Genomic DNA, 26814 nt, shown 5'->3' on the forward strand with positions numbered 1-26814 from the left:
GAGATTAGTATATTTTACTCGATAACATTAGTAAGCTTGGATATTGTCATATCTGAAAATTGGTGAGAAAAGCGCGTATTAACCATTTTCATTGTTCCCATAAGGCAATACGGAGGTATAATAAGGATATAATTCTGATACGTGCATTTTCGGCGAGAAAATGTAGCCGATATTGGGCTTCCGAATCATGGTTCTGCTTGACATATGTGTTTATTAGTACGGTCGAAAATGACTATAGATTGGTAGTATTTACCAAAAAATTCGTTATATTTACTAATTATTTTTCTCAGTGCAGGAATCGTCTACTCCAGGGCTACTCCAGAGTTTTTTGAACTCTCTCTCTCTCTCCACTTCACACGCTTGTAAATTTGCTCCATTATTTTTGTACTTTGTTTTAATATGGATATTAGGAACATAATTCATTTTATTAGTTCAGAAGTCTAAAATACGTCAAATAATCATGCTTCTACACTAGAACACTATAATGTTATAATAATCAATAACCACGCGTAAAAACTATTTGTCATGTCATCTGTTAGCAGTATCGCTATTAATGAGATGGCACCTGAGATGTTTTATTACAATTTTTTATTATAAATTTTTATGAATCCAAAATTTCTAATTTTTATTTTCACTAATATCCAGAACAAAGTATTCGTAAAGCATATTTGATGTAATGTAGTGAAAAGGACATAATTCAGAAACCGTTGGAACGATGTTTCCACAGGAAAACTTGATTCAGCGATTCGTCTTCTTGTTGTTTGTTTACGACATTTACATTGCTCAGAATTTCTTCCGATATCGGGCAATTATTGTAAATATTGTGTGCTGCTCTGATCACTGTGGATACTTTTGATATGTCGTCTGAAAATATATTAAAAATATGTAACGCTTATAATAGTTTTTTTTTCATGTGAAATCGCCTTACAAATCCGATTTAACTCCACGAGCTGCGAAGGATTATCTCCTATTTGTATTGTTATATCTTGCATAATTTGGGATATCGCTAAAGTAGTTCTCTCGGCAGTGGCCTTCAAGGTCATGTTTGCTCCCATATATTTCAACCCTTTGATTCGAAACATTGTTGAACCGGGTGGTAATCTTGTATTTCGAACTTCTAAACGATCCAAAAATAACCGAACACCTCCGAATCCGTAAATAACCGCCTGCAGAAAACCCCCTGCACCGGTAATAAAATTGATAGCCCCATCACTTCCGGCTTCTACTTCGTACCACACTTTGAAGGTACCCCGCACATAACATTGGTAGCTTCTGTTGAATTTTTCCACCGCATCCTCTATTTCCTCCAGATCAAGATGATTGATAGAATGCATAGCCCAGGTCATCGCCGGGCCGGTCCGTCTTGTGACATTCTCGTAAAAGCGTAAATCATTACTCCTAGTTTGAGTGGTCATTTCCTGGTACTGAAGAGGGTACCCCAGTAACACGGTATCGGCTTGCTTGATAACGGTTCCTAAGTGGTAGTCTTCGAACTGCGGATGATAGTCATTTTCGGCATCATAAAGCAGTTTTATGCGCCGAGCCAACGCGCTCCAATTGCCGCTGGCGGGAGATCTGTTGTCATCTTTCAGACATTTGGTCAAGCTGTAAAGATGAATTGGTAAGAGGCATCGGAAATCTTTAAATAATCACAATGTGTTTGCGCGAGGGGGGGAAGCGCACGTTTCCATCTCAGTGAAATAGATGATTATGCTTGCCGATCACAACGGGTGTTGAGTTATATTTTTTATGTTGTGCCAAATTGAGTACTTATAGAACTGAATAAAATTGAACTATTGGATTGAATTGTGCATGGCATTTCTTATATTGGAATGGGACACTAGTGCAACCAGAAGATTGGCTAATAAAAATCAGATCAGCTCGAAGAAAGACGAACTAACAATAATGACATAAAAGAAAACGACGACCAAACGGCTCAACTCGGAATCAATGCAGCATACGGGAGGCTTCAAAAGAAACGTTTCCCATGTAAAATCAATCGAATCCCAGCGCAGATCAAAGAAAAGTATGAGCAATAAGACCGAATCGAGAACGAGAATAACAGTGTTTTTCTAATAAATGCAGTCACAGATAATCACTGTCTGGTAAGCGCACGGGACGGATGGGACGGTTTTATGATTTATTTGCTCTGTTCCAAGTGAATCCTTCCGCTCTCACCACCATCGCCATCGCAATCGACCGCAATAGAAATGACAACGGGGGGTTCGGATTACAACAACATGAGGTTGGTTGGATTTCGTTGGTAGTAAAGTTCTCTGGTTCAATAGCACACATCGGGCTCGATGAGAAAATTCTCAATTAATGGTGGGTTTCGCGGAGGAAAATGATGGGATTTAGTCGTACTATAATAAATGTCATGCGGCATGCAATGCTGCATATTTGAAAAACAGTCATTCACCGTTCAAATGTTTCGTTTAGAATCATCCTGAAAGAGAGTTGGCAGTTTGCAGTCTTTGAATAATGATAATATTGGGAAGGTTACAAATATCAGGTTTTCCTGTTCGTGTTTAAATATGCGTGGGAAAAAATCGATAGCATTGCATTCCATAAAAGGCTTCAAATAAAGCTGGGAAGGAAGCCTGTATGGACCATAAATGTTTATTAGAGCATTTATGATATAATTTTGTTTCGAAGATCCAAAATTAGGGCAGCCGTTGTTGATAAGCTTCTCTTGAATGATTGCTCTGTTATTCCTTAAAATCGATAGACCATTTTATTGGCAGAGATTGGATTCATAAAGTGAGGCTAGCTTTGATGTCAATTGATGGAAGGTTATATTGTGAAAATAATTTCAATTGAATCGAAAAATAATTAAACTAGTTGAATTCTTCTTAAATTTGAAAGTACATCACATAGAGCAGAAGCTGTGTTTGTTATGAATGCAGTTTTAGAAAATATGAAAGATTTTTGATTCCTTTATATTGGAAAAAAATGGCTTCTACAAAGTATTAATTAATTAATCAATTAATTAAGTATTAATTGCGTTTCGCCTCAAAAATCGAGAATTTAGTGGAGAATCTGGGAAAAACTATTCCATGAAAATCGGATGGACCGTTGCGGAGGTAAAACACCCAACAGTTTGCAAAACATGGTTTCGAGAAAAACGCGTTTCAAATTTCGAACCCGCGCTCCTCACGCATATACTTAGGACCACTTATTGGCTTGTAACTTTGGAACGGAGCATCGGACAAACCTGGGATAAAAACTACAGTAAAGTAGACATCCCAGAGAATATTTTAAGCTAAAATTATTTTTTGTAATTTTTTTTCAAATTTCCACAGTGTACTATCCCCTTAATTTGTACCTTTCTTCGTTCAACTTTTACGTCATGGTATGAACGATTGTTTAACAAAAGGTCACATCTTGAGTCGATTTGTTAGTCATAGTCGAGAGTTTGTTCCGTCGGTCTGAAAATATTTTTACGAGATGTTCGGGCCATTTCGCAACCAGCTGGGTATAGAATACTCTAAATAAAGAAAAAAAATATTGTTGATTTTTTCATTGAATTCCAGCTTTGTTTATTCGACAAAACGATTACTCACCTCATGTCTTGTATATTTTAGAAAAAAAAGTAAGCAAAGGGTTAACTTTCTTCAAACAATAAACGGGAAGTGGTGGGGTGTCAATGTAGAATATTTCATGTTCACTAACAGGGGCTAAAACTCGAATTCGTAACCCACCATACAGATGTCTTTTCACTACTTTTGGATGTTCGGCTTATAAGTTAATAAGTTATCGGAACATTCTGGTATATACATCATTTTAAAGCCTCAACCTTCAGTTTTTTTTACGAACATATTTTTTCTTGGCGTGTATAGATGTAATGGACAAAAATATCGGGAGAAATAAAAAAATCTTTTTTTTTTGCTTTTCCAAAGATTTTGTAAACTAACACAAACCCAAACCCAATTTTCCTTATCAACCAGCCTTCATTTGGTTTCTTCAGCGTTCCATACAAAGATAGTATTCAATATATAATTCAATAAACAATGATCGCACCACAAACCGAAAAGTAATCTTGAAAGTCTGCACAATTCTGCACAAGTTTAATTTGTTGCTTTGACGGAAACTAATTTTTTTTGTATCAATTTTTAGTTGTGTTAGTCCACAAAATTTGTGAAAGAACAGAGAAATCGATTTTTTATTCATTTCCGATATTTTTGTCCTGCTGGTCTTCGTGATTGACCTGAACCAGTGCATTTACTCAAAGAATAAACCGAATGGCGTGTTTAGTAGTACCATTCATTGCGCTTCGCAATAAAAAAAAAACTAATAAATAATTTAAATAAAGTTGCCAGGGAAAGAGGAGAATTGTTAGTATGATATTCGCATTCAGTCAATTGGATAATCAGCTTAATAATATTAGTCACAAGTTACAAGTCTACAAACTACACGTGCTCATATTTTACGTTGCATAATAACCTTACATCGGGCTAATAATATTAGCACTTGTTTTATTAGTAACGCGTTATTTATCTGTCAAAGTCAAATCGTGTCATTATTTGAAAGAGATTTTGTGACGTAGAACTACGTCTTTCAGTTCAGAAAACAGTAATAACTATTTTCACAGCGTACGAATTCTGATGATTTGCATACCAATCGAATCGGAAATTCTCTATGAATTGTTTGGTATGCTATACAATACAATTACTTTAGAATCTTTACTTTACGAACGTCCAAAACGAGTCATTGCACTTGTTTTACGATTTCTGGATTCGCAGCCTCTTTTGGCCTTTCAGAGCAAGATGTATCTGCGGTGTTTGTACGGCCCATTTTCATTTGGTTCTCGAAGGGCCAAAAGTGGAATTATATTTCGTCGACATATCGACATAGAATGAAATTTTTTTTGACCGTTCTAGCGAAACATTTTAGGCCGTAAATCGAAAACGTGCCTTAATCGAAGAGGGCCGTTGTAGCGAAATGCCGTATAAAGAGCGGCCGTATAGCGAGGTATGGGTGTGTTTCCATTTTTTCTACGAATGCTCAAGTAGTGACACTTGAACAACTGTAGTTTGTGAACAAATCAACGAAATGTCATGAAACTTCACACATAGGCTAGTGACAGATGAACCTAGACTAGACTAGAAAAATAAAATAATTTTTTTTAATTTTTTAATTAAATTTTTTTTAATTAATTTTTTTTTTGATTTTTTTTAAGTTAAACGGTTTCATTGTAATAAAATATAATAATAATACAGATAATGTATTAAAAGTTATAAAATAATCAGGCAAGTAGCAGTAGCAGTAGCAGTATCAGTACATTGCCCCTTTCTCAGAAAGAAACTCATATACGGTTTGGTAGCTTGGTGAAGTACAACGAAATTCGACATTTACATTTGTAAAAGAAACCAGAATCACGATGTATTGTACTGAATTTTTAACAAATTCCATATTCCATATAAGTTGTCTTGATGTTTCCCGCTGAAATCCATATGAAAATAACGCATATAATCTTTTTTTCATAGTCAGACAGCTATTGAAGTGTTGCCATATTGATTGTAGCCCAACATTCCTGAATTACTGCCTTGAGACTGGAAATGTTGTCAAATTGTCATCCGTTTGCATAGACCATCTCGGCCAAGATTCTCCATAGGTTCTCTATGGGATTGCAATCGACTGCCAGCAGGTCAAGGTTCAAGAAGCGGAATGTCCTTCTCGGCATTCGATTGCTTGGAAACGTGGATCTATGCATAATCCTGCTGAAAAAACCACATCCTCGGTAGCGTTATTCTCAATATAGCCAATCAAAACGTCCTCCAGTAATTCAAGATACTTTTCGGAGTTCATTCGGGTGAAAATGAAACAAACGGGAAGCTTTCTGTGATAGGAAACGGCTCCCCACACTGTCAACCTTCCGCCCCAAAGTTTCGCTTCGATCTCAAGACATGCCGTTGACTTAAATTGTACCAATAGCAACTGTAACAGTCCGGACCATCAAAATTGATCTTTTTTCGCCGGAAAATACAACATTTCTCCATTCTGATTTCCATTCCATGTAATGCCGGGCGAAAATGAGATGGTTCTGCTTATGGGTGGCGGTCAGTTTCGGCTTCCCTTCAGGTTTCTTCCACATGAAGTTTGGTGACTCATTCAAGATGCGCGCAATAAGCCTCTTCGTTACTGGAACAACCGATTCTGCCTTAATGTATGAGCAGGACATCGTTCCCTGGTTGCTTCGTGTTTTATTCGACCTTTAAGACGCAAAGTAACTTTGGTGTTCCCATTTGTTGGTCGTTATATCCCACATTTCTGGCACTATTTAAAAAAATTCCGTACCACTTTCTCAGATAGACCAATTTTTGTTACGATCGAGGGATTAGGAAACTTTTGTTCATTGAATATCTTTATTATTTTCCGCCCCTCTTCCGCCAATAGAATACCTTTCGCCATTCCTTTAAATTCTACGTAAATCACTAATATGACCAGCTTCCTACGTTGCACATCTAATATTTATCTTGTAAATTGAACATTCCCAAGTATTTTTTCAAAAAACACAGATAAAGGCTTGGTGATAAAGGCGAAAACTCGATTTTTATACCCTGCGGCTAAACATATGTCTCGGGAAAAAACCACGTTTGAATGTTTATATCCACCGATGCCGCCTTGTGTGTGTGTGTGTGTGTGATTGTGACGCACGTCCTTTCAATAAAAGTGACTTAAATATACTATCACTACAGCAAATAAGTATCCCGATAAAAAGAACATTCCCATTTGTTTTGTAAGTGTTTCAAGTTTTTGTTCAAGTGCGGCTAAACGAATGTAAATCACTGTATCTGCTTAGAATAATCATGGCAAAGAGAATGCAGCAAGCAATCGTAAGATTGTACGATGGATTATTTTTCACTCTCCGAAAATCAAAACAAAGAGTGAAAAACAACATTCGATGCATGAATACTCCTTTGGAAAGATCGCACGATGATTTCATTTTTCGTTCTACTCTCTTCCTTGTCAGCATTCAAATGCATTTGTTATCGACAATGCACATGAATCTATCTTCTCGCTCACCAATAACTTGCGTTAATATGGTCTTTTGCGTTGGCTTAGATCGTTTCATACTAGAAACAAAAAAATGTCATTGCAATAGTGCACAGGGAACAACTCGACTTCAACTATCTATCTATATTTTACTGGCGCGATCGAGGTTTCAATGATTGCTATTTGAGTGAAAAACGAATGATTTTACAGAGACACTCGCTGGCTCAAGCAAAAGTATCCAATTTGATTCTATCACCATCTAACGTGATTCCGAGAGAATGCAAATGCAAATGAGAGAATGCAAAATTCTTTGAGAATAGATGAGCGGAATCGAGACAGTATTTTTCCGTTCAACTCGAGAAAGAACTTTGCGAAGATGATAGGTGAATTATTTCTGTCTCAAATAAAGTGAGGCGTAAACGGAGAATAGAAGGGTGAGTTTTATCTGTGAATGAGTGTTGTTGAACGAATATTGATGCGATTTTGCCCATACCTGTTTGTAGCCACCCATGAATGATTGATTTGTAGTGAAGTATGTATACCCTCTCTCAAATTGTCATCCCTGAAGACAGTTCTGAATTTTTTAATATGAGCCTAATCAAAACAAAACACATGCAGTATATGAAAAAAATTAAAAAATCAAAAATATATTTTTTATGGATATACATTTTCTGGATCACATATGTATCGTTTTTTCCTCAATATTTCGTCATACTTCACGCTAATTGCAAATTCTATCCATTCTGAATTCCAGTACCTCAGTACCTCCTGGTCAAAAGCTGGCCAAGGCACTTATTGAGGCTATGCAGAGAGTCGAATTAGTGCACTCGTGGCCGAGTGGTTAGCGTCTCACATTATCATGCCGGGTGTTCGGGTTCGATTCCCGTTCTGACCGGGGGATTTTTCGTCAGAGAAATTTTCTTCGACTTGCACTGTGGTCACGCGTATTCTATAGCTTGCCCCTCGGAATACATCCAAGGCGTGTTATTTGGCTTAAGAAATCTCAACTAAGTATTAATAATACGTTGAGACGGCAAAAGTTCCACAGGGAACGTTGGCGCCATTCAAGAAGAGAGTCGAAGTTCTTACAGGAACTTGAATCAGTGATAATTTGAAGGTACAATATCTGGTGAGTCAAAGAGGCATTAGATTTGGAATTGTCCTGGAGAATCACGACGACTATTCTATTGGGTCATTCTAGGTTTACAGTTTCTTCGATAGCGAGCAGTCCTTATTGGAATTTTTACGACTGGCTGCTTGGTAGAAGCTCATAATACAGAATTTCTTCCCATCCCATCAAACATAGAGAAAACCGAGTTTTGAGTTCTTATCCTTGTCCCAGGGTTTTCCAGCCCAACGATGTTCTAATAGTTTTAATTTTTCATCATGAGTCACGATTTGCTACAAATACTTTTTTCATTGCGTTTATGAGGGTGAGGTACAATTCTCCTACAAAAGAAGAAGATGAGGATGAGACTTTTTTAATCAAATATTTTTCGGTTAAACAATGTTTATCCCATACATTGTAGTGTTTAAGGCAACCAGGCTTCACCAAATGGGATGTCTGTATTGCTAATTCACGTGTAGTGTATAGAGTATAATTCATGATCAGTGCCTCAATCTGATTGATTGTCATCCGTGGCGACACGAACTTCTCTGATTTCCCAATAGAAGCGTATTGCAAGAATTACCATATTTGAATAAAGAAGACCTTCGCCTTCAGGAACATATCTCTGGAGGTACAGTTTGTGCACCCATGGAAGAATTTGTTGTTCGTCTTCCATTTTTGCAATATCTTGACAGTTCTCAAAAACGCTACGAATGAAACGGAGTAGTTTCTAAGTCAGAAGGGGAACCTGAATCGAAATCTGCACCTAAGAAAACACAGATTTTCAATGTTGCTTCACTTAATGATTATTACGCGCCTTTATTATTACAAAATTCTAAAGTTCATTGATGGTGTCTTCATCCTAGCAGAATGCATGATCGTCTACAAGCAATGGGAATAAATCCATCTCTCCCAAGTCACATGCGTTACTTTCTGAAAACAAATTTCAGAAAGAAAGTTCAGCCGTATTAAAAAACATGGATGTTTGACCGAGCAGCACTCTTAGGTAGTCTATTCATAAATACAGCGTACTCCGACTTGGCGGAATGTTTCGAAATTCTTGAAAATACTGGGCACATTTCACACATTTTTTTTATTATAGACGAGTATGTACTATTAGGAAAAATTATTTCACAGGTCCACGTGAACATTATGCAAAACCCCTCGCCCCTATTACCGTGGACAAGCGTGGACATTTTTTTATACCTTACCCCACTAAAGTTGTTCATGTGGTATATGGCCAGCCCCTAATGTGTTGTCGTTGTTAGATGGTCGCTCTTGGATAAAAAAAACGTATAGCCTAAATTTCAACTCGAAAATGTATTAACGTTGGAAATAGTTCATTGTTTTATTAATCGCACCTAATTATTCGATGTATTCATATTTTGATTTTGCATTTTCGATGTAAAATAACTCCATTATATTTACATTGAATATTATAAAAAAAATTGTTGATTCGGTACATTTTTATGATATTCATCATAGAAACAAAAAAAAAATTGTCGCATTTGGTTGTATTGTTTTGATGTGATCGCATTTTACTTAAATGACAATAATTCTGGGAAAGACTATTACTTAAAAAACAGTACTTACAGTGTGAAATCCCAAAAATCTATGACCAGCAACTATTGCTACCTGCCCATCGTACGACAGAAAATTACGCCATATTAAATAAAACACGAAGCAACCATACTTTAAGTCTGTAATTCATCAATGATATCGCCCGGTGGTCGAACACATATGTAAGACTTATCGTCACGAAGCTGAAAGTGCTTGGAGTGAACAGAAGATTCATCTCACACACCATAAAATGGTATAAAAGATTCTGGTTCCTTTTTCTTTAAAAGAAGAAAAATGTAGAAGTGTGACGGATATTGGGCAGCGTGCAATGAGCTCTTCAAGGGATCAATTCCTCCTAGAACGCTAATTTCTGTTGAATTATCTGTACACCCAAACTAGCGTTGGCAGAAAATATTTCATCTTTGGCAAAAAAAATGCTTTTTCGTGTTTTTCAAAAGCTTTCAAATGTTTGTATGTATGCGAGCAGACATCCCCTTTCACTCAAGCTGAACGTCAGCATGGGAGTCCAATCGATGTGTCACGGGGATCGAACCAAGGCCGGCCGAAATGCAAGGCTGTCTTACACGAACACGCTACCCACATAGCCACTGGTGCTGTTACATACATGCGCGATAAATTGCACCACATTATAAAATGAAGTTGTAAAGTTTATTCTAACAGTAAAAAGGAGAGTATAAACGTGAACCTATATCCTTTTCGGTCTAGGCTGTGCATGTGGCCTAAGTATGCGAAAAGCTTTAATGAGTGCTTTTTTGCAATGTGTCTCTTGTTTCGCCCGCTCATAATGCTCCTATATTGCTTAGCATATATATTATACAAATGATATACTAGTATGGGGAGTAGCACATATTCTGTTATTTTTAGGCTCATTTGATGTAGTAAATCGATATGCCAAAGCATTTGCTAAAAATAATTTTGGGTGTAGACGCTGTGCTGTGCCGAAATTTTCAAAGGTAAAAAATTAATACCGACTCTACTCTCAGTAGTTTCGCTTCGACTAGATCTACTTCGTCAGTCGCCGTCAACAAAAAAAATTGACTAGAAAATGAATTGCCTAGCGTTGACTAGCGAGGATGACTGGTGACCTAGTCCAGTCAGTTTTTTATTTTAACTGACGCGACTAATAAATACAAATCTGCCTCTTCATTCAACTGATTTCAATCCACACTTCCATTTCTTCCTGACACTAATTTTATACCCGCATACGCAATCTCATTTTACGTCCATATAAAGAGGAACGAAAACTTGTTTCTGATGCAAAAAAGTAGTCACTTAGTGAATGGACGGTTTATTGTCTACCCATCGTGAACTCAAACCAACGAACTTAGACATTTATCAAGTATGCTAGAAAGGTCCTCGCGTTAGTATTAGTAAATAGTGTGCAAAATAGTGCACACACACTGCACGTTGTTTTATACTTGTGAGTAATTTTCGTGTACGATACAAAAAAATCTAGCTCACCTGTAGCGTATGTCAAACCACGTTGAACTCAAACATCGATGCATGTATAATGATACATGAGAGAGAGAAGAACGAATTCGTTTTGGGAGAAGTCACTTCAAAATGCAATTAAGACAATGGGCCTGATTCTCGAATACACTTCACGGTGGATACGAAATAAACGGCACGCCATTGAACTACGTTTTACGAGTTAGTGAAGTGTCGAAGATAATAATGAATTTTCAGGCATAATGAGCACTTTTCAAATAAAAAGTCATTAATGAAAATTAACTTCTTCGTATCAAACTGGTATTTAATGTGAGTGGAAAACTTTGTTTTCTTCATGTGATATAATAATCTCATACAAAAATTTCCTCTGAAGATAATTTGATATTATAATGATTAGTTTAGTGGGAAACTAATCTCGTATCCAGATGTCGACACAGTACCGTTGTCATCGCGGATACGTTTCATTCCGTTTCCACCGTGAAGTGTATTCGAAGTGTATTCAAGAATCAGGCCCAATTTGACTGGGAAGAATGAAATGATATAGTCGAGTCGGTAGAGGGAGATAGCGACTAAACGCCCGACTGACTGTTCAGTCGTTTTGGCGTAGAAACTGCGTGAAGAAGCCAAAAGTCATTTCCGACGGATATAGTCAGTCAGATAGTCAGCTGACTACCTCAGTTGACTATGACTATGCCGAGCCCTGGTCACAACACAACTCAATTCAAATGAAATTACAGTAGAATTCGTATATAATGACTCCGTTTATATTGACCTACCGCCTTTATTACGTAATTACACAACGAAGTTTGGTATTCAAATAAAATTCTTTGTAAAAAAGTCGGATATAGTGACTTCTTTACATGCATAAGTACAAATCTACATAAAAAAAGTTTTTTTTTATAAAACGCTTATTATGACCTCTCTTCGATGTCTTTATAAACGGATTCCACTGTACAACAACATAGCAAAATCACTAGAAAGACTAGAATAAAAAACAATCCAAATGGCAGAACATAACAAATGAAAGAATATTTCGAAATTATAAGAAATGGTGTGAGCTCGTCAAAGATTACATTACAAAATAGAATAAGGCACAATTACAGTACATCTTCTCTCATTCAAGTTTTGCTCGTATACCTGCCTTTTTTAAATTTAATGCTCCACTATCAAGTTCTGTTGTACACAAAATAAATGATTTGTGTACAACAAAATTTGCCTGATGTCTGCAGTCAATTACTGCAATTCTTTTTTTGCCAATTATCGATCACGCCAACGGAATATCAATCACGCTCCCCTCAATTCAGTTATTAAATACACATAAAATTAATTTATTACTCTACCGTTCACTGGGTTTGCGCTGCCATATCACACATGTATCGTATCGCGGTGCTCTCTACGAAATCCAACCATAGAAGAGGGCCCGATTGAGAGGAGATTTGAAAAGCTTATTCCTCCTCGATAGTGTCTGGCAGGCAATTTCAAGACGTTTGTGCTTTTCCGATATGCTGTAGTCGGGATATCTTCCGTTAAAATAGCTCGCTTACGCACATACACTTCAGTGTCAAGAACGAAGTTCAACATTCTCGCAACAGGATCGGCTACGAGTGAAACAGTGCACGTACTTTATGACCGATCCGTTCTCTTGATTCAGCACTACACGCAAATACATTTTTTGTTTCACGCCTTCTCGCGAGCGTGTTGGCCCTTCTGCAAAACGCCGGTTTGCGCCTCCCATAGCTTCCAGCCGGTTGTGGTGGATCCTTCCTTCGGTACAATTCACCGTAAATTGGATCCAACCGAGCGGCGCTCGCGGTTGCAAGTGCGAAAAACTCTGTGTCAGATTAATATTAAGATATGAAGTGGCGCGCCGGGTAACTCCAGAACGCGCTGAAAACCGGATCCGACCCATCATCATCGCGAACGAGTAGTTAATTAATTTAAATTTTGATTCAATTACTGCAATCCTGACAGGTGGAATTGGTGCCGGGCGCAGGAATTTATATAGCAAAATCCCAGATTAGCCGATGCTTTCGAATGAGCGATGTTTTGTTGCAGCCGATTTGAGCGCTAAGTGGCGCTGGGGAGAATTCCCGTTTGTATCAGTCAATGTTGTTTGGAACTTAGATGAGTTGGAGAAGTGTACCTTCTGTGTGTTGGATGCTTCTTACGATGGAACACCATCTGGCGAGTAAGACCGGTAGTTTGCTATCATCGCAATGCTGCCGTGCAGGGATTCGAAGGGGGATATCGAATAAGAAGAAATATGTGATAGGATCATAAATCATCTCTTTTCTATCTAGATAATTTGACTTTGACGGGCGGCGTCCTTGAAGAATATTCTCAAATCAAGTCTATTAACAAAGGCAAACACGAAATTCATTCCCATTCAAAAATAAAGGGTCCGAAATTGGTGAACAGGTATAAAATGGGCAACACTTTATACTCACTCGCCAAAATATAGCGCATACGCGGCAACCACGTTGGTGTATGCGTTGTTAGTTACATTTTCATGATCTTCATCCGGTCCCATAACCGCTGTGAACAAAGTAAAGAGAGAAATTCTCGGTTAACTGTTTGTGTTTGATTAACGCTGGAACTGACCTTTAATATCGTACAGACCAGTAACGGGATCGAATGAGAGTCTGCTGGCCCAAAACTCTGCGATCTCGGTTGCCAAAGAGCGTTCCAGTAACCAATCTAGATCATGCGTGGTGGAAAAGTACTGACGGAGTGCGAAACTTATATCCGCTGTGACATGATGCTGGAATTGTGCTATTCTCGGACAACAAGGTTGGATAACTTCCACACCAGTCGAGGCGCTTTCCCATGGATATCTAGGAATTAAAATAAGTTACGGAATATTGAAGCTCTTCTCATGTTAGTTTACTTGATTCCACGATAACCGTTGCTCTTCGCATTGTTCCGAGCCGCCGCTCTTGTTCTGAACCTGTAATCAACCATCATCTCGGAGAATTTGTTCCCGATTAGATTAATCACAGGAAACATCCAAATCTCCGAATCCCAGAACGAATGTCCCTCGTAGTCGTTTAGATTGGTTCCACCGCCCCGGCCGAGTCCCGTTGGGCTTAGCCCTCCGAAACGATAGGCTTTCGAGTCACGTGTTCGATTCAATGCACCTAACGGAAAGTTGCTTATCAAATAGAATATGCTCGCTTGGATTACCAGCTCCAGGTCACGATTGCCATCAGTTTGTATGCTGAAATCGCTCCAGAAAGCATGCCAAATGTTCGAATGATTTCTCAGCAGTTCTTCGTCGTCCAGGGAGATTGCTGCGCATAGAATAAAGTCAAGTTAATATTTAACGTTTATTGTTTAGTTGAAGTTACTGCCAAACGGTACTCGATCTTGGCTGGATAGGATAGGATCTACACAGCGAAGCTACAGCAAGTGTGACGAAGAAATTATGTATTATTATTAGTATAAAGGACGCGCCGAACCGTGAACTGAAGAAATGAATTAAATTTATTTCGTTGGTCTGATTTCGAGGTGAAATAAGCATAACGAGAGAAAGAGGAAAATAAAAGAAACAATATTATCATCTGGAGGTGAATAGCGTTAGCGGCTTATGCTGATCGTGGCTAAATAGAGGGATGTTCACATTGCATATAGAGTTTATTTGTTTGTTTGTAAAGCTGGCACAAGGATTGTTTCTCGACAATATAACATTTATATGATAATTTCAAACTTGTAAACAGAATAGTGCAACATAAAAAAAAGTCTTATTTTTGCATTGTGTATTAATTGATAAACAAATGTTATGTTCTAGTTAAATGTGCGATTCCATTCGTATATTAAAGAATTTGGAGCTATAGAAGTGATGGGAAATGAACGGGTATTGAAACAGTAACATCATCTGCTTTCTACCAGATTACGAGAACTTTGTGTGTCGCATCTATGGAAAAGTACAAGAAATGAATTTTAACTAGAGTGTTCGTCATTTCGAACGTGAACAACTTATTTGTTATTTTCTAGGTCGAAACATATTGCATTGCCTTATTGAAAAGAGCAGTTGAAGCACACCGAATTATTAGTCAGATTTCGGCAATTCTACGAAAACCACATGCGCACATTGACTTAGAAATTTCAAAAATTATGTTTTTGATGATAAAGTCTTCCCGAAACAACGCAAAAATTTTCGCAAATAATCAGCAAGGACTCATCCATGTTGGGCTTTGAAAATCTCCGCTTCATACTATTTTCAATACTGTAAGAGTATGATAAATAAATAAATAAATAACTTCTACGGATTTAGCTACCTCTGCGAGATTTATATGCTATTTTATATGCACCTGCTGCATATCGAACAAGAAATTTTTCTGACGAACGAAAGCGTTTCCCAGAAATTATGCGATTTATTCGTTTTGAGAGAAATGATGATTGAACCCAGCATTTGCACCTGCAGATGGCGGATCTCTGTAGTAGCATGTCCCAAAAAGAACCTGAAACTATTGAGAACCAGAACAGAGGGTCGAAATCCTCTAAGGATGATGGATGCAATAGCTTTTATGTATGGTTATTGCGCAAAATTCAATTCGCACTCCCAAAATTCTTCCAAAAATGGAAGTAAAAGTGACGAACCAGCCAAAAGTGTTGAAAGTCACTATAATAGAGGGAAAAAGGTATATAATAAATGTAGGTAGGTTTTTAGTGTTCATATAATTCTATAAAATAGTAAAATCTTCTATCCTTAGTTCATACACAATTCTATTCGACACTGACAAAATAAAATATCCATTGTCATATTTTTTCAGAACCGATATCACCAACAAGGTACCGATCTTCAGACAGCATCTACGCATCCAGCTCTCAACAGCGTAATAATCATTACTCGTGCACTCAAAAAATGAAAACTATACCTTCAAATATGCCTTAAACAATAACCAAAATATCCGAGAACTTAACTTTCTTCCTAACATCCGAGAAAAAATCACGAAAATTCATTATTTTACTTTTGTATTATCAATCTGAACCAGTAAACAAGATAAAATGAAAATAATACGATTATTAGCTAATGCGATCGCTCCCGAGTCCAGACAGCTGAGCATCCCCAAGCCCAATTCAAGCCAACACTTCAGGTCCGTCATATTCTAGGAATAAAATTCCCACTGAACTCGCAATCAGATCTCCCGCAACTCAGAAAAAAAATCATTATAACCATCTATCTAACAAATTTGTCTACGAATATTCCGGTAGGGCTATCCCCAGCATCATTTCACTTCCAATTTGTAATCTCATGAAAAGAGGTTCATGTTAAATTGTTCATGATTGTTTACGCGATGCTCAAAATATTGTAGACTTCGCAATTGTTTTTTAATCTTACTATCTAAAAAACTGAAAACAAACTAAATACCATTATTATTATTGGCTTTAGACAAAAAAAAAACAAGTAACAAAAAACATTCAACATAAAAAATTATAGGAGGTTGTGTCCAAGACACGACCACATTGTTGACGTAGAACTACGCTATAGTTTTGTTACTGTCATTCGAAACCAAATAACACACGCCTAGTTTGATGATTCCCCACACAATTGTGTAGTTTAGAGCCTTATTGGAATGGCGTCAGTTTGATGTAAAGAATACAATGCCAGAGACATCAGCGAGTAAGTAATTTGGTCGCGTCCACAGCTCAATCAGAAACGAAGACATGTGATGACGCAAAACAAGGATAAACAAACGATGTTCATTGCTTCGTATCTAGAACTTCGTATCTTCACCGCACGGAGCGGAACCACAGGGGTTCCCACCCGTCGAATGAAGCGAGGGTTCCTTCCACGCACCCGTTGCCTCCATGAGTGGAGCAACATCAAAAATATACAGTCCACCCCACAGTTCCCAGCATATGGAACATATACTAAGTGGCATGTTTAAAGATCATTGATTGTGCTATCCGATAGAAGTTCCATCAAGGTTGCTTTTGGATAGTTCTCTGTGATTAAGGTCGATTGAAAATAGATACTTGAGTCACACCTTAAAATTTATTAAAATTATTTCTTCTTCGTTTTCGAATTTTTGAGACTGCCAAGGGCACTTTTGGTTTATGATGTCAGAATGATCGCTTTTTAAATGTGCAATCCATTTTTCATAAAGTGTATTCGATAGGGCGTGTTCGTCATACAATACTACATGCATGCGACATCGCTCAGTTGAGCTTTGTTTTACAAAAATGTGACCAAGAAAAATCCTGCAAATACTGTGAAAAGTGCTTTTCAAAGCCTTCCATCCTGAAAAGGCTACGCTACCGTCATGTGTCACTGATATCCGACAACTCATAAGCTTGTAATTTTATCTCTCGTAAAAAGTTGATTTTTAGTTATACTTCTAATAACACTACAGGTCCTATACCCGTAGTTGGTGATGCAATAATCAACATAGTATGAAATTCAATGGAAGATCGATAAACTTCAATGGTCAGCAACGCTTAACGTCACAAGACTCAGCATTGAAAGGGTTGAGGGTTTATTTGAAATATTTTTTTACAATTCAAGAATCATGGAACCTCGAGTTTCCTAGAACAGTTTCAATTTTTCGTAGTTCTAGTATCTCTAGGGCGCATACATAGTAAGTTGGAACCCCCCACAAGGCAACACGAGAAAAAAATCTGATCATCCCAACTTTTATCTGCCGTGCTACTCACCATCAAGCAACTCTTCTCGAGCGATACCAGCGCTTTCGTCAGCCGTCATTATAAATTTGTACGACACCGTGCGCTCGAACCGTTTCAGTATGAGCTCTTCTGGAACATGATTCCATAAAACACAAACGTGTCGCTTCTGGTGCGGATGCTCTGGATCTTCCAGCTCCCTGGTGGTGCCACATGCTTGGTGCACTTGGAACGTCGAAGGTGCCTCGGCTGATGAATATTCATCCTCGTCGATGTTTACAGTCTGGGTCCGGTGGATCTTCGAGGAGGATAGCGACAGGTTGATATTCCGTTCCGCGTCGTGGTCAGCGATGAAGGTTTCCGTGGAGCTGAACAAGATGTCTTCACTGCCGGGAGAGGGGTTTTTTTGAATGATGCCGATGTGAATATCGTCTAGAACAATGTGAGGATTTTTAGATGTATACTGTGCAGATAAACTAGCATTCTACAGTAATCAAACTCGCCCAGAAATTCAACAAAAAAAAATACTTTGCGGCTCTCATTAGAAACGTGAATGGTTGGGTTTTATTAGTTATTATTTAAAAATGTTAATGAACTTCCTGTGGTATTTCAACGAAATCCAAAGTTTGTTGTCATTTTTTATATAGCACCACAATGCGGAGTTATCCATTTCCTGTTGATCGGATTTAAATACAAAACCACACACTATCCCCTAACGAGATAGCATTTGATTCAATATCCCAGTAATACTAGCTGTACAACCGCAAGCGGTCCCTCTAATTCGTTCAAAAATAAAGCGGTCAGCGATTAATATGCGAGCATCATGTTTTGTCGTGTCATTATTTACATCTGTTTTATTAGCTCACCACAATTCCAGCCCACCCCCGTTTTACACCACCACTAACCTTCGCTGGCGAGTCTTTCGATCGTGAATTGATTGACGATCGCACGATTGTAGAATTGATGGGGATAGATCAGTTGAACTACCCTGTAGCTATGATTAGGCGCTCGATAATCGACGTGAAACGTGCCTTTCTCAAAGTCCATCCACTCGCGATTCCCACCGACGGCGTCACCATCATCGGTCACAGCGAGCCGAAGATTGGCCACGTTCGCTATCTTTGCCCTATGACTCAACCCCCGGTGGCCGTTGTATAGTCCGTTCATGTAGATCGCGTCTTCGAATACCGTGAAACCGAGATGTCCATTCGCTAGCGTCGGAAGTAATCGCTCATCAGCCGACGGTGGGCTGAAAACAGGATCACTCGTTAAAACACTCACACACAAAAAAAAACAACAGGTGCAGTCATGGCATATTTTTTCTGTAATCCAGTCAAATATCCCACGATTAAAAATGCACATTTTTATCACCACTTCCGCTCATTCTAATCTCTTTTGGCGGGTGAATATGATGTGGCTATAATTATGCGGTGTTGTTGCAGCTCTAAAAGTTCGATGGAAGTACTGCGTTCAGAACCATTTTGTGGCATAGAAGAGGGGACTTTTGTTGTTACAATCTAGGTTAATGCAACCGGGGAAAGCACTTTCATTCCATTTGAATTATTATTTTGGATTACTTAACAAAACCATTTATAATTGTGGGAAAATCGGACCCTTCTCATTAATACTGACCCTTTGATATGAAATTTATCTTGATGCTATGTCATCGACGGTGGTTTTACGGTCAATGTACTTTTGGAAAAATAATTTTGAAGGAAGGATAAGTATGGTTTTCATAAGAATAATTATAAAGATTTTACATGGCTCAAGCAGTAAGCAGCATCTGTTGTCTCTTTTATACGTTGTACCTGTTCCAAACATGAGAATACTATTTCTCAATAAATTAAAAATCAAGTTCAGTATTAGCAACTTGCTGTCAATACTCTCATTGTCACGTAATTTCTTGGTATTTATTCTTCAAATTACTGCTCTGGCTGTCAAAGGCAAGTCCCATCTCTCTAGTTTGCAATCTGAATACGATCAACGGGTAATATTTGATCCAGAAATTTCAACTAGGTACTCATCAAATGTAACGCTAATAATACTATGTAAAGAACGCAATGTTCTGAACATTTATCTAACCAATAAACAAATAAACAAATCCCAAATAATTTGTTCGTGATAATAATGAAAGAACGTTGACAAAAAAGTGTGTGTGGCTATTAAGCCATGTAAATGATTGTGGAAACCGAATCATGGATGTATGCGATTGTACAGAAAAGTGCACAGCAGTAATGGATATAAGTGTTTGTTTTTCAAAATGTTCTTCTGTTTTGAGAAAAATAACATACATCTTCATCACAAAATTTTAAAGATAATAATTCGGTAGTTTTTCTACTAAACTTATTTCAATGCTAAATTAGGGCATTTTCCGCTCTTCTGCCGTATATGGCATATTGATTGCAGCCGGGGGCAGAAATTTTGCTTCGATTTTTTAGGGAATCGGTTTTTTGTCCGATCCTCGGGGGCGTTTTGTTGGCCCACAAATATGCCGACTCAGTGCTTGCAGCCGAGCTTCCTTTGCAGGGATCCCAGCTGCGACCAAGTTCTTCAGCTTCTTTCTCTGCCCCTTTTTTCCAAAATATATATTTTTATCAAGGCTCATATGGCGATAGCCTCACGGGGCCGGGAGTTCAATACTTTGACAATTTTTCTTATTATCTATGTTAGTAATATGTAACCGATTACTCGCGGTTGGCTCGAGGTTAGTATTACCAGTGTTTTCGTAATTGGGATGTTGCTGTCTCCAATGCTCTGTACGTGTGCCCGACACGGGATACTTCCTATTGGAATGCAGCTCACCGTTAATCAGCAACGCCCCCCTAGTCTGTACCTCATATCTAGAGTAGTGCGTCTTTCTCGACTCGAGGAATCCAGCATAGAATGGTCACTAGCCGGCGCAATCATCAGTTCGTGTAGAGTTGTCATGAGCGGTACAACCTTTGGCTCTTGTTGAATGATCAGTGGACTGCACAACCTTTGACCCGTGTATGTGTAAAGAGTGTGTGTATGTATTGCCGCGACTAAGTAAAAGTTTATCGATCGGATAGGAGGGATATGAAACGGGGACACAACGAAGGAAACATCTTTAAACGTTGACATCGGCATTTCTGAGGAACAGGTATAGATGAAGCAGAATATCAGGATCACGGCTACCTAAGATATCCCGGACGGAGATATCCGATTGTCTGCCTTGTGCTCTCAGTGCTCTAGAGAGCTGAGAGCGAGCAGTATGGAACCGGATACACGACCAGACAACATGCTCGATGTCGTGGTAGCCCTTGGTGAGGTTCTTTTTCCACGAAGAGTGGGTTTCGGTTGAATCTACAACTTTAGATTCAGTTTTGTAGTGACGCTACATTCGTCACTATCATCCTCTAGCGACTCATAGCGAGTCGGAGTGTTGAAGATGCCGGAACCCGAAGTTTTTTTTATTGTTGTCCTTTGGATTAATCATAGAAGTCTCACGAGTCTCACGTCCGCTGCATCAGTGACCGGCTTAATGTAGCAAGGGCAGATGATACTGTGGAGGATGCCCTGGTGCTCCACAGGCTCCGTTAATGGCAGGGTTTAGACCCCCCCCCTACCATTTATCCCTTGGAACGGGTCGCGTCACACCTTGGCTTAGGGGTTTATCCATTACTTTCTTTCCATTATAACCATGGATAACCGCTATTACAACCATCCTCCTTTTTTGGGGCTTTGGACCCACTGCTCTGGTTCTCAATAATTTCAGGTTCTTATTCGGACATGCTATTATTGGGATCCGTCATTCGCAGGCCTTCATACATGGTTGGAGAAACATTCACGTTTTGGTCAAAAAGCATGTGGGATTCATCCAGTCAAGATCTCAATTCTTTGGTTTATTCTGTACGATGTTTCATGAAGGCTGAGGTCTGTGCCAAGCGACACTTGAATACGAGTGCTTTCAAGCGAACTATAGCACGAGTCTGGAGGGAAATGGATTCGGAGAATGTTATCAGCACTTATCGATCGATCTGGAAGCGTTTTGAAACGATTATCGCTAATAACGGAAACCCAATCGACGATAAACTTAGTTTGAAATCCAATACTAAGTCTTCTAAAGGATTAAAATCCTTTGCTAAAAACATATGCTACATGTTTTCAAATATTCACATTACCAAATGTGTAATCATTATGCATACGGTATACTGATTTGTCTCAAATTCAGAACTCTTAAGCTTTGTTGATCATTGAATAGTGTCTCATTACTCAAAATGGTGCTGTTTCGCGAGAGTATCTTGATTTTTGAATACAATAGAGTCTTTTCTCCACTTAAAAACAATAACATTGATTTGCAAAACCCTTTTCATGGTAGAAAACCAACAATAGTTTAAATTATAACTCAAACCAAAAACTCATTTTTTTTTCATACTGGACCACGTTAATTTGAAGAATTTCTCCACAAATTGGGTAACCTGTGGCGACCATGTTCTCTAGCCAGCTCACAGCGTGCACCCGAAATTAATTTTTAGCACAACTTTTGACATCCCAATTTGTAACATTAAATGAGCTTAAAAATAATAAAAAAAGTGCTACTCTCTCATACTGCTACAGCATTAGTAAATTATTGCTGTACAGTGATTTGCCTCTAATTGGATATTGAGAGGTGCCTCGTATCAATGTTGCATTAGAGGCGTTTGTGACCTGTAATTGGACAACAAACACAACACAATGTGAAAAACAAGTGGAAATAGAATTTCTAATGTTAGCTGAAAAGTGTGCAAAATACATCATCTAGTAAAATGGTTGGAAAATAGTTAAAAACAAACCTAAAAAGTTATCGTGTTGTAGAAACATGTGCAAAGGATGTTTACAAAAATGTCCATGTCGCATTACAGGTCTGTACAATTAGACAGATATCCAATATGTTGTGTTTCAAAATCTACTGTTCGGAATTTGAATCAATCTTCTAAACTTGATTCATATTCTGCACAGGTCTCCGCATAGTCATAGTCAACTGAGGATAATCAGCTGACTATCTGACTGATATCTGTATTTAATTAATAATGAATTTTGGCTTCTTCACGCAGTTTCTCCGCCAAAACGACTAAACAGTCAGTCGGGCTGTCTTCCTCTACCGTTTCGACTTCCCCCAATACGAATTCGTTCCTCTCTTTCTCTCTCCCATGTACATCTGCATGCATCGATGTTTGATGTTTCAACGTGGTTTGATATACGCTACAGGTGAGCTAGATTCTTTTGTATCGTACACGAAAATTACTCACACGTATAAAATAGCGTGCAGTTTGTGTGCGCTAATTTGCACGCTATTTACTAATTCTAACGCGAGGACCTTTATAGCATACTTGATAAATGACTAAGTTCGTAGGTTTGAGTTCCAATGGGTAGACAATAAACCGTCCATTGATGTGGTAACTACTTTTTTGCATAAAAAATGAACCCTTTACAGTCGTATTAAATTTATGCATGGGTATCGTACTGGTCGGAATTATTTTTAATTATTTTTCCTTGAAAAAAAACAGTGATACATGCATGATACATGATATGTGATACAAGGTTATAAACAATAAACATTTTTTTAATTTTATTTCGTGAACTGCAAACAGTAGTTCTGATACTTATGAACAATCTTTTCCATCACACCAAAGTGTTACAATGGCTTAATTCTGCTGTTACGATTTTTATCCCACATTCCTATGCATTCAACGCGCTATGCGTTGTCTTGTGTGGGTGACTACTTTGTTTGATACTGAGCACCGTTATCTATTACTCATAGGAGCATCGTATTGACTCGTGAACAGGTTCACTAGACATCAAGCTACGTTTAGGAAAAGCATAAACTGATACTTGGTTGAGTAAAACATAAGATTGGCATGGTTTCTTGCTGTGGTGGCTGAGAGCAGACAAACGACCACAAAGAGTTAAGTTCTCGTTCCTCTTTATATGGACGTAAAATAAGATTGCGTACGCGGGTATGAAATTAGTGTCAGGGGGAAATGGAAGTGTGGATTGAAGTCAGTTGAATAAAGAGGCAGATTTGTACTCATTTGTCGAGTCAGTTGAAATAACCACTGACTGGACTAGTTCACCAGTCATCCTCGCTAGTCAACGCTAGTCAATTCATTTTCTAGTCAAGTCACTTTTTGTTGTAGGCGACTGCCGAAGCAGTTCTAGTCGAAGCGAAGCTACTAAGAGTAGAGTCGGTCTTCATTTTTCACCTTCGTAGATTTCGGGCCCTGATTCTGAACACTACTTTAATACTTATTTTAAACAAGATTCACTCATTAAAAATCACATTATGTTTTAATTAAAGATCACTTTTTCATCCATTACATGAATTACTTGTTCTAGCACATAACCTGAAAACAGCAAACCAAACAGTGAAAACAACCACTGAAACTGATGCTTGTTTTTTACGGAATCTGCTAACACAAACATTTTACTACAGGTTTTGATTGTCAATTTCTTGCAAATACTTATTATTATAAATTATACGAATTACACGAAGAATGTCGTGTTTTCATTGTTTAATTATTTATAACATGAAAGTTCAGTAAATTTACGTTTCAAAATGAAGTGTTCGGAATTTGATTCTGTCCGGAATATGAGTCAAAACGGTAACGGTAAGTTACGGTAACGGTAAGTGTTACGAGTGTGACAAACAGTTGACTCGTTCTGGCATGTCTCATCATTTGGTATTCATCGAGCCGCAATGAGTCTCATTCTCAAGCAATCGTGTAAAACGGTACATGTTGATTGGTAAGACTTGAAAAGTGTAGTTTCTCTAGGCCGAAAGTAAGTTTTAGTTTTTCTAATAGGCCTCTTCAAGGCTAGATACGAATGAACTGAAGAAGTTTAAAGCCTCTATAATTCAACATGGTTACGCGATGGTTGATGGTTGTACTCTTCGCTATTTTGATGCTTGTTCATGCGATTATCTTGTTCTAAAAAAATGTAGGGGATTGTGACTAGAACACGAGCACATTTTTACTGTAGGACACCGAAATCATTTCATTCAATCTGCTTGTTCATCACTACGGATATTATTTTAGAATGCAACAAACTTTTTTGAAATAATTCTTGAGTAGAAAGCTTTAGTGGAGTGACAAGAGCCTTGGTTTTGTTGAATCATCTGAAGATGGTTGAGCCATGATTTATTACTTCCGTCACGAAAATAATGAGATTTTTATTTTTATTGCTTGTTATTGCTATAATAGCGAAGGTAGCGGTCTTTTTCCAGTTGACATGCATAGGGTCACAGGTGATTATATGTTTCTTCCGCCATTGTTCTACATTTCTAAAAAATAAAACATTGAAATCGCCTAACGGTAACCATTTTAACACGGCTCTGTAATTCATGCTCCTCGCCGACTGTCGGCTGCGCTTAATGCTTTTCGCTCAATCGGACGGGTGCTATTCCAGACAGTGTTTTCCGATTGAACGTTTTTCTGGATAATTCACTTTCGTTTGATCGAATATGATCTTGCCGAAGTCATTTCCCCGCAATGGCGTTCGTTTGTTCTTACATGCTACGAATCAAGACACAATGACAACGGCGTTGACGGCGCTGACTTCGTGTTGCGCCATTTGAGAAGCGAAATAGATAATGGATGAAATAAACTCAATTCAAAAATAAAAATCATGAATAAACATTTTGTTTTCCGTAACAAATATTTGTTTTATGTAATAGAGTACACGTTTTTTTCGCAAATTGTAAACAAATATTTTTTTTATCTGTATTATAGTGATTTTCAATTCATTTTGGCTGGTTCGTCACTTTTACTCCCATTTTTGGAAGAATGTCGGGAGTGAGAATTGAACTCGTGACCTTCAGCGTGAGAGGCATGGATGTTACCACTACGCCAGATCGCCTCCACTGTGTAAACAAATATAAAATATAAAACGAAAACTGTATCAGATGATTATTTCATATTACAAAGAAGAGTTTTTGTAGAAATATTAGAAAATGTTTAGCCAAGTGGTTAAGTGAAAGTCAGGTAGGTCGCAAGCTCAAATGTCGTTACCAGATGTCGACATTTTACGCTTTGTCAATTATATACGGATTTGTAGTTTAAATCTTCCTGCTGATCATTTTTCAATTTTTTTCGTTTGTTTTTATAGTACTACTACTGCTTTCAGTGGTCAAATTTGTTTCATCAGCATGGACCGCTGCAGACGAGTTGAAACCGAAAAAACTTGGTCAAAGTCGACAAAAAGATAAGGTAATGCTGACTGTTTTCTTCGATATTCGTTTTATTGTTCATTCGAAATTTCTTCCAAACTGCCAAGAAAGAGTATTACCTTGGGGTAATGAGGCGTTTGAAGGAGAAAATTCGTCGCAAACAGTCAGGTTTGACACTTGGTTTTTGCACCAGTTCATCAATCGGTCATTGTGAACGAAATTTTAACTTAAAATGGCACGAATGTGATTGAATAAGCACCGCGTACTCTCCAGATATGGCCCCGTGTAACTTCTTCCTATTTCAAAAAATAAAATTACCGTTTTGAAGGAATTGAAAGCATAAAAACGAATTCGCAAACTCACCGGTTCTTTTCAGAGCCACCACAACTTTCTACTGAAGATTTATTTTGAAAATTTTAACGCAGTTTATAATACTATCATATGTAGTAAAAAGTGAATTGAAGTTTATATTTCAAGACAGATCCTAAGAAAACATCTTCAGAAATTTAGATGAATAACACTGTTTGCGGCTCAAGACAAAGCGAACAATATTTCTTTAAATCGTTAGTATATTATGATGCGACAAATGCATCACCATCGCTTGTTTTTTTGCTCGTTCCCTCTTTCACGATCACTGTTGTACTATACTTCCGCAAATCATGCAAAACTTACCAGTCGGACACTTTTGGAGAACCAAACATTTTGTCACTGGCGTCAACAGTTGGTGGACCCGACGAGGTTTCTTGAGAAATGACCCCGTTTACCATTGTTGCAACAGTCCCATGGTTTGTGCTTTTGAACGAATGTTTAGCATAACTACCAGTAAGTATGAGAATCACCAGCAGCAGTACAACCATTTTTGCTTCATTTACTCCACTACTTCCGTGGT

The 26814-nt window shown here is 38.0% G+C and overlaps 1 protein-coding gene across 1 annotated transcript; it reads right to left on the reverse strand.

Annotated features, from left to right (window-relative positions):
• Nucleotides 1-650: 650 nt before the first annotated feature.
• On the reverse strand, nt 651-26814 carry LOC129777898 (protein-glucosylgalactosylhydroxylysine glucosidase-like). Its single transcript, XM_055784472.1, has 8 exons — nt 26598-26814; nt 18664-19007; nt 17792-18190; nt 14022-14424; nt 13736-13968; nt 13582-13669; nt 929-1605; nt 651-864 (listed from the first exon to the last, which is right to left on the reverse strand). Exons 1-8 carry the CDS (start codon nt 26780-26782, stop codon nt 698-700), a joined length of 2496 nt encoding a protein of 831 aa, XP_055640447.1. The 5' UTR covers nt 26783-26814; the 3' UTR covers nt 651-697.

The sequence above is a fragment of the Toxorhynchites rutilus genome, chromosome 3, assembly GCF_029784135.1.
Source record: "Toxorhynchites rutilus septentrionalis strain SRP chromosome 3, ASM2978413v1, whole genome shotgun sequence".
Taxonomy (NCBI): Eukaryota; Metazoa; Arthropoda; class Insecta; order Diptera; family Culicidae; genus Toxorhynchites; species Toxorhynchites rutilus.

Coding starts and splice junctions, on each gene's coding strand:
- LOC129777898 (XM_055784472.1), bottom strand. CDS start 26,782: ATGGTTGTACTGCTGCTGGTGATTCTCATACTTACTGGTAGTTATGCT. Junction 13,969..14,021: donor AACGGTTATCGTGGAATCAA/GTAAACTAACAT, acceptor TTTAATTCCTAG/ATATCCATGGGAAAGCGCCT. Junction 1,606..13,581: donor TATGCGCTATATTTTGGCGA/GTGAGTATAAAG, acceptor TCATCTTTACAG/CTTGACCAAATGTCTGAAAG.